Raw genomic sequence first — 9,627 nt, 5'->3', positions numbered from 1 at the left:
AGAACAACATCTCCAGAACTGCTCTGAGAGTCACTTCATGAGCATTTTAGCATTTGATTTGAGTAAAACTAGCATCATATCTCATTCACAGAACTGTAAAGGTATTCATGGCAACCCGTCAAAATAAAAGTCCGGTTTGATTTGAAGACATTGTGCCTATAACTATTTTTCAGTAGAATGTATATAGATTACTACTACTACTAAAATGAAACAAACATTATTTTTTAAGGAATAATCACACAAAACATTTCTTCCATGTTTTAATTTTAATAGTAAATCCCCTTTGTTTGCCATAAAATCTTGTTTGCTTAATTTTCAATAATTAAAAGATAAATGATCAATGAAATTAATGTTTTATGCCTTCATTTGATAACCAGAAAAAATTTAAATGTACAATACAGAATTTCTGAGGGGAAAAGAAATTCATAAGGCTACTTTAAGCAAAAAATGAATAAATTAAGTTGTTTTATGCATTTTATTTATACTATTTATCATTTTTGTACAATTACTTGCCTGTCAGTTGAGTTTGTGGCAAAACATTTTGCAGTGTTTACATGTTGTTTATTACTGCATAAAATTTATTAAAATAGAGTTTAATTTCATAGAGTACAATTTGATTTCAAAATGCACCTACTTTTTTGCATTTTGTGTTTTTCAGTTGAATAAAAGACAATTTTTCCCTATATATTTCATCATTGAGGATTTCTTTAAAAAATTCTAAAAATATCGTCTCGTCTCGTTCTCGTGAACCCAGTCTCGTGTCTTGTCTCGTCTCGTGGGATAAGTGGCTCGTCACACCCCTACTAAACACCAATGGCTTATAGATGCATATGGCTACAGTCATTTTAGACACTTCCAAAACAGAGATGTAAATGCAATTTTTAAATACATTAATTGTTTCCATCTTTGTTGCCACAGTTTTGGAAGTGCTTTTTTCGGTTCTAAAGAAGGGGGTGTCCCAATACTTTTGTCCATATAGTGTATTTTGGGGCCACTGTACATCCAAGTACCTGAGCCATAATAGAGTCATAGTATACTTTTTAATGAACATTATAAATAAGAATCTTGAAATACCATTCAAATGAGCCATCCAGTAAAGTTTTAGAGCTGTAGATAAAAGGCTTTGGTCTGGCCTTTGCAATTTTTCCCTGATATGGAGCAAAGCTGAGTCCAAGGGCAGGGCCCTCAATGGGAAATTTCAAGTGGAAAAGCCACAGCTAAATTAAGAAAAACTGCAGATCCTACAATGAGCTCATGACTCACCACAGGGCATCAAGACGTTTACAGTCTCTCTTACCCTCTGCTCCCTCCACCTCCATCTAGTTCTCACACTAAAACCTAGATTAAAACCTGCTAGGCTGTTCATTCTGTAAACTTCTGGGGAAGTTGTGGCCTAATGGTTAGAGAGTCGGACTCGTAACCCAAAGGTTGCGGGTTCGAGTCTCGTACCGGCAGGGATTGTAGGTGGGGGGAGTGAATGTACAGCGCTCTCTCCCACCTTCAATACCACGACTGAGGTGTCCTTGAGAAAGGCACCGAACCCCCAACTGCTCCCCGGGCGCTGCAGCATAAAATGGCTGCCCACTGCTCCGGGTGTGTGTTCACTGCTGTGTGTGTGCACTTTGGATGGGATAAATGCAGAGCACTAATTCCAAGTACTAAATGTACTAAATGTTTAAAGCAAACATGAAAGGCGTTCGCAACCCAGCAAAGTGACGTAACAGGATATTCAACGAGAACAAAAAGCAGTGTGGGACCTGAAGAGCTTGAATATTTTGACGAAAGATTACAAAGACAAAAGAATCGTTCAGCAACATGCATTACAAAGTAAACAGGGTTAAGTTCATATAAAATGACCTGTAATGTAGCAGCTGCTACAATAAAAATTTACACGCAAATAGGCGCAGAACGTAACTTCAGCTTAATGCAGGGTAGAGTGAGACACGTTTATGTGGTTGGTTACCACTGAGAACTTCCTGTTCTGAGTGCTTCAGACACAGGTGTATCCCCTCTGAGATCTCTCTGGGACACGTTGACAGCTGGCTGGTTGATAGACCAGCAATGAGGGAAGGGCTGGGTTTGCACAGCCACATATGTCCCCAGTCCTCCCGCTCTAAACCAAATATTCCTCCGCAATCTCACCATCTTCATGAACACGATGAATGGAGAATAATTGGAAGATAAAGAAACAGACTAAACAAGAAGTCTCAACAGTCGATACAGCAAATGTTTTTTGTCTAACACAAAGTTAGCTGCACGATGGAAAAGTGAACACACACGGCACACTTGTATTGCTCACTGCTGACAGACGTAGAAAGTTAATTGTCTTGGGACAGCTGGAAAATAGCTCAAGTACAAAGTCTCCCGGCCTCTGACCAAAAACCAGAATCCCACTGCTCTGAAAATATGCTCTATTCCAAAGTACATCCCTTTGTCACAGTTGACACTGTATAAATTACAACCCTGAGAAACAGTTTACCCAAAAATTAAAATTTACTTAATGTACTCAGATGTAACAGATTTGGAGAAATTTAGCATTACATCACTTGCTCATCAGTGGATCTTCTGCAGTGAATGGGTGCCGTCAGAATGAGAGTCCAAGCAGCTGATAAAAACATCACAATAATCTACAAGCAATCCACACGACTCCAGTCCATCAATTAATGTCTTGTGAAATGAAAAGCTGTGTTTGTAAGAAAAAAAATCTATTATTAAGGCATTTTAACTTCAGACAGTCGCTTCTGGCCAAAATTCAAGTTGCTTGCTTGATCTGTGCATATCACTTGTGGATTATTGTGAAGTTTTATCAACTCTCACTTTGAAGGCACCCATTCACTGCAGAGGGTCCACTGGCGAGCAAGAAATGTAATGCTAATATGTAACTGTTCTGATTAAGAGACAAACTCATCAACATCTTGGATGGCCTGAGGGAGTAAAATTTCAGCAAATTTTAATTTTGGGGTGAACTTAATTCAATCAGTTTTGCAGGGATGTCTTAACAAGATTAGTATTTTGTAACACTACCATTCTAAATGAAAAACACACAGTTGTTTTCCAAGAACTGTATGACAGCACTGTTGTTGGAAAACACACAGCACAAACACCATAAGCATGACAGTTATAGCATTATTCATCCGTTCACAGAAGCCGAAGCAACTGTCAGCTTCTAATTGTTGTCAATAATACTAGTTACACCATCCATGCAGTGTTGCACAATAAAACAGATCTCCCACTGTAAGCAATCCATTTCATCTGACAGGCGCATCTTCATTAGGTTTTGTAACACATGGAAAAAGGAATAATACACAAGGGGGGATGTGAGCGAGGACACTTGAGGACATGACCTGACAACGACCTTAAGATGTCATCAGTGCTGTGCTGCTCAGCTGGCAGAACAGGTGAAAGAAACATCCTCTTATATGTGCCCTGACCCAGACAGTGTAGTAAAAATAACACATTCAACACTTTTCATTCAACATTTTTCAAGCTTGGCCTCTCAGGGTGATGCTGATAGTATATTCCCAGTGGAATTTCTAATGTAATTGGATTGAGGAAGGTTAGTTTGGAATGACAGATAATCAACAGCTGGTCTCCTTTAACTCCCCTTGTCATTCCATCCTGAGGAGTCCTGGATAAAATGTGGTCTGAAGCCACCCGAATCACTCCCTAACAAATGGAGCTCATTGCATGTCCATAGTTTTGCACTTTTAAGCTTTGGAGATGGGGGTGTGTTTATATAACCCTCATGCATTTGAATCAAGATCTGAACAGGTCAGGTTAGTATTTTCATAAATAACAAGGAGTAAAATAACAGGCGAGATCCATGTGGTAATATAAACACATGACATTTGCTGTGTGTGCATTAAACCCTAGTGAGCTACCACACGCCTATGACGCCCAAAAATGCTGTCTGTCTAGGAAACTCACTAACCTATGAGCAAGAAGTGTTGGAAAGTCTGACTCTTTTCCGCGAATCAGTTCTTTCCAACAGTTTGTTACAAAAAACGCTTCAAAATGATTATTTATTGTGATTATTCATTTTATGTTTTATTTTGGCTATATAGCCATCGTTTATTACTCGGTTCAAATGCTCTTACCATCAATGCTTATCCGAGAGAGAACTGCGCTGATTCTCGAAGGAATCGTTCAGTCCGGTTTTGTGGTTCAACAAATTAATTGAAAAGATCCGACTCGTTCATCAACCGGACATCTCAAATACGCAAGAAGCCAATCTTAACGAAACATTATCTTGACAATCCGCACACTTACACTCACATACGCACGTGTGAATTCAAAACTCATATGTCATGAAGCGTAAACTGACTTTGTGCTATGATTCTAACTGAAATGAATGGCGTGTCAAGCACTTACCTTGATTAAAGCACGCCAACTTCAAATCCTGCAACGTCCAAAAGCACCGGTCGCTCAATGTAACACTACATAAGAGAAACCCAGCAGTGATGGGAAACTTGTTCTTAAACTTGAGTTGTAATCTGGACCTTTCCCTCCTGTGTGAATCCCACCGACGAGAATATTTACCTCAGTGGGACACTGAAAAGTCGCTTAAGGTCACTTAAGCAGATGTAGTAAAAATGACTGCTGGAGAGTTATGTGTTTAAAATCAGATAGTAATGCTCTATTTTAATGTGAGTACTGTGCCATGGAACATGTACTCAGCAATGGTTTGAAGCGGGTGTCAGCAGCCGCCCTGTCTCTCTGGTTTGAAGCGGGTGTTAGCAGCCTCTCTCTCTCTCTCTCTCAGCAATGGTTTGAAGCGGGTGTTAGCAGCCTCTCTCTCTCTCTCAGCAATGGTTTGAAGCGGGTGTTAGCAGCCGCCCTGTCTCTCTGGTTTGAAGCGGGTGTTAGCAGCCTCTCTCTCTCTCTCAGCAATGGTTTGAAGCGGGTGTTAGCAGCCGCCCTGTCTCTCTGGTTTGAAGCGGGTGTTAGCAGCCTCTCTCTCTCTCTCAGCAATGGTTTGAAGCGGGTGTTAGCAGCCGCCCTGTCTCTCTGGTTTGAAGCGGGTGTTAGCAGCCTCTCTCTCTCTCTCAGCAATGGTTTGAAGCGGGTGTTAGCAGCCGCCCTGTCTCTCTGGTTTGAAGCGGGTGTTAGCAGCCTCTCTCTCTCTCTCAGCAATGGTTTGAAGCGGGTGTTAGCAGCCGCCCTGTCTCTCTGGTTTGAAGCGGGTGTTAGCAGCCTCTCTCTCTCTCTCAGCAATGGTTTGAAGCGGGTGTTAGCAGCCGCCCTGTCTCTCTGGTTTGAAGCGGGTGTTAGCAGCCTCTCTTGCCCCCCCTCTCTCTCTCTCTCTCTCTCTCTCTCTCTCTCTCTCTCTCTCAGGAGCGCTGTACCAGGAAGTTCCCGAGCAATCCCACGACTAATAAAATCACATGTATATCCTGAACTTTCACTTTATCACAATAAAAATAAGACCGTGTAATGAACATGTAGGGTACGTTTTGATGAAAACGAGCCTATTTCATTCATTAGATGATTTGTTTTATTTTAAAGCAGAAACAACAGCACTGCTTACTTTCCTCACATAAGCATACGTGGTCATTCAGAACGAATATACTCGTTCTATATGTCATTTTAGATTAAAATAACTATTGTGACAAATATATCAGTCTTGCGGTATGATTGCTTACATGTGGCATTTTAGATAAGGTAGGTAGTGTGAAGGTAGAATGACGTCAAAAAGATTTGCATACGCAGGCCAACAGTGTAAGCGCGGAAAAATGGAAGTCAGAAGCATGCAGATCATATTTATTTTGCGTTAGCATGAAGCTGCAGTTTCACAATACATGAATTACACTTTCGAGTAACAGTAAAATGCTGCAAATATTTTTATTGCGCTTGAAACACGATTTACACCTTTACAAAGCTTCTCTTGCGCATGCAAATTTAATTTACGCTTACAGTCTTATGTACACTTCCACAAATATTACCCTGCGTATGCAAATCTTTTTGACGTCATTCTGCCTTCATAGGTAGGCGTTACTCGAAAGCACGCTAGCGTTATATCGCCCTCTATTGACAGCACCGTCAAATACTGTATTACAAGGGGTCTTCAGTCTTTTTCAATGCCCCCTAGTATTTAAATGATACTAAAATGACACTACAATTAATCTATACACCAGGACCCATTTCATTTCAATTTTAGTTAAAGTTTTATTACAGTTTTATTATTTTTTTTAAATTATTTTTTTGTCATTTTATTAGTTTTTTTTTATGTCCATATTATATATGATATTATATAGGGTTTAGTTTAGTAAATTTCACCAATTTTTAATTCAGATTTAGTTTTAGTTATTTTAGGCTACATCAAGCTAAACTAAATGAAAATGATAAATGTAGGCTTGGCAACTATAGCTGAAAGAAAATAAGTTAATTGGACTTAAAGTAATGATTTTTACTAGGTTTTTTTCACTATAATAATCTGGAGAAATTAAGAAGCAGCGTTACATACTGTATGGCCTATAAATCTGGCCTATAATAACATGCCATATGAATGCATTTACATTAATGTATTAATGCACTTTTCAAGATTGCTAAACCATTGAAATAATCATTATTATTATTAGGTAGAGTCATATACTTAATCATTTTAATTTTACTTAATGCATTTTAATGATTGAGGGCAATAAAACATTTAACTGAAATTTAGCTAACTTTATTTATTATTTTTTTATATATATACTGACACTGAACCCTTAGGAGCTGAAATCCCCTGTTGAAGGCCCCTAATATGATGCAATGACAAGCAAATTAATCAGTCAACTTTAAATGTTTAAACTCTAAAACAAAGATTTACCACTGACATTATTGTGGTCAAATAAACTATTCTTTCAGATATTATTTGACTGGACCAAAATGTATAATGTTATTAAGCAGCCAATGTGACTCATATTCACAGAATCACAGCCATTCATTCTGAGCATCTTTTTTCTTTCACTCCACACACACTGGATAACGCATGCCCTGTGAAAGGAAAGCCATGTCTAAACATTTCACTGTATCAGTAAACTGCTGAAACAAAATACCCCCTGTCAAGGTGACCTCACCCCTGATTACCCATGTGAAGTGCAGTGTCATGCAGTAGCCAGAGGGTGGAGTGATCGATTCTGCCCTTGTGCTCTTCAACATTCAGACCACCAAACCTACATTGAGCAGAATGAGCTCATTAAGCACTGGCTGAACTGAGAGGAAAGGTTGTATCCTGTTGACAAGGCAATGTTGGGCAGACAGGCTGTACTAAAGGGTGTGTCCATGTCTCCTGTCACCAGTCGAGTGGAAATGGGCATTAAAGTTATTGTTCCTGCCTTTATCAGTTAATTAATAATAGTACAGCGTTTTTCTTTCTTATTAATGCACCTCCCTCTCTTTTTCCATCTCAAACTCACTCAAACTCAAACACACCCAGAAAGGGTGACATGACCTTGCCAGAAAATCAGGAAAAGTATGCTTTTCCGGAATTTTCTGTGTCATTTCCTCATCCAAGTAGCATTCCATTCCAACCACTAATAAATGGACACTAAACTCAAGTGGTTCACAAACTAGAAAAGCTTTTGGTTAACAAAATATGCAGATTCTTATCAGCTAGATTCCAGTATTACACTAGACTTAATGAACCATGAAGAAAGTTCTTCAAACAGAACAAAACAAGTCACAGAGAACAGACAAAGAAAAAACGAGTGCATATTTGAGTTAAAGGGGTGTGTGCTATTTTCCTTTTTGCCAAACAAACTAGAAACATTTATGTCGTCCATAAGAAACATTCAAACATCTGTCAGAGTTAATGGTAATTTTCCTTGCACACAGACAGAGTTTAGTGTACACCCACATTCCTTGGACTGTATTATTATTAAATGGAGTAATCCAGACCCATTCCTCAAAATCAAATAAAAGCTTCTCACAGATACAATATATTGACCATATATTCCATATCAAAAGCCATCTATGTACTGCAACTGCTTTCTATAATTTATCATACAGTTCTGAAATGGATCAGTGTATCAAGTATTGCAGAAAACAAAACTGTAGTCTGGTATTCATTCAAAAGCTTAATCATAATCTAAACCATAATCAACACCACACATATTCATTATACTATCACTTGTGGTTGCTTTATTATAAACAGGCATGTGCTGACAATCATGATCTTGCTTACAGCACGGAAAATTCGAATGAGTCTCGGTTTCAGGGCATGCAAATCTACGCTTTGTTGAACCTAAAATATCCTGACAGCTATCACAAAAAGTAATTTGTTAAGAAATTGCTGGGTCTTTATTGTCTTTATTTAGCTATGCAAATTAGTTTGGAATCTTTTTCTGTTACAGCAAAGAAGACTATTCGTACATTCACATGCATTCATTTAACAGAAGCTTTATCTAAAGGGACTTACCTTAGTGCAGCTTTGGCAGTAAAACTCTCCATTTTTCCCTGGAGGCAGTATGATTTCTCCTGTGGGTATCAGCTGGATCTTCAGCTCCATCATGTCGTGTCTCTTTGACTGTGTTCGAGTGTCCTTCCTCACTCTGTGTGAGGGGCGCTTCAACCCTCACTGGTGCTTCTGCTCTGCTGGATACAGGAGAAAGAGGGACGACATTCATAAACAACAAGATACAAACAAAGGAATATTAAGTAAACCAGGCTGTTTAGTGCTGAAGTAGAATTTACCTGTCGCCAAATAGAGAGTCAATGGAAGTTATTATAGATGTGTGAAGCTGTCCAGGGTTCGTCTCACAGCCAGATGTGCACTATAATTAAAGATTCCTGACGCTGAGCTGCTCTGAGCACTGAGAGTCTGCCGTCAGGGCTTCCTCTAGGCTTCAGCATCCTGTCCTCGACATTCCCAGGATAAACACCAGAGGAGCCCACTCTGTTTCCCCTGCACACGCTTGAATCAGATACACGTTATGCCACATGCTTCTAAAAAAAAGAGTAACTTTCCTTTGTATTTTGATGATGACAGGTTAAAGGAAATATCATTTTGGGGGGAAAGGAGAGGGTATGTGGGTTTGGATGTAACAAATAATGGCTTGACAGACAGGTGGGTGATCTATCTATCTATCTATCTATCTATGTTTTTAGAATTAATTAATTCTTAATTCTAAAACCATATGCTAACGTTAGGGGAATGTTCGTGTTTACTGGGGAGTTCCTCTTAATAATTTTTAAGCGTTTTAAGATGGCGCCGACGCTGATGGCTACCTCCATGGCGTGCTCCGCAGTTGTTTTTATGTTTTTGTTAGTTTGTCCTGTCTTTAGTTATATCCCTGCAATCAGTTTCACCAGAGACGAATTGCTGGACATTCGGAAGTACACACCACCCGATATTTCACCGGTTTTTGATTATTCTGATGTTTTGCTGGACATAGTTGAGCTGCGATCATGTGTAAACATACCTGGCAATAAAGCTCATTCTGATTCTGATTCTGATAATAAATCTGTTTACAAAATAATACATTGTCGGTCTTGAATGCTTTTAAGTATTTAATTCCAAGAAAATGTGAATGTAAATGAATGAGTCTGTAAAATATAGCTTGTTGGAGGGGAAATGACAGAGACACACATCCTCTGACCTGTGTGACATTGGTTGAGACATTCATGATTTCTGGGCATCAACAGGAA

The 9,627-nt window shown here is 39.0% G+C and overlaps 1 protein-coding gene across 1 annotated transcript in view; it reads right to left on the bottom strand.

The window, feature by feature from the left end:
- Positions 1 to 8,808, bottom strand: part of LOC107669743 (unconventional myosin-Ic-like) — a 45,933-nt gene extending 37,125 nt beyond the window's left edge. The window contains 2 exon segments of the mRNA XM_016462123.1: positions 8,399 to 8,574; positions 8,674 to 8,808. Of these exon segments, the coding sequence (XP_016317609.1) occupies positions 8,399 to 8,491 (93 nt within the window). The 5' untranslated portion in view covers positions 8,492 to 8,574; positions 8,674 to 8,808.
- Between the last annotated feature and the right edge of the window lie 819 nt (positions 8,809 to 9,627).

This window comes from Sinocyclocheilus anshuiensis, unplaced genomic scaffold, assembly GCF_001515605.1.
Source record: "Sinocyclocheilus anshuiensis isolate Anshui unplaced genomic scaffold, SAMN03320099.WGS_v1.1 scaffold684, whole genome shotgun sequence".
NCBI lineage: Eukaryota > Metazoa > Chordata > Actinopteri > Cypriniformes > Cyprinidae > Sinocyclocheilus > Sinocyclocheilus anshuiensis.
Note: the sequence above shows the minus strand (reverse complement) of the source record. Positions and strands in the feature narration are given on the sequence as shown.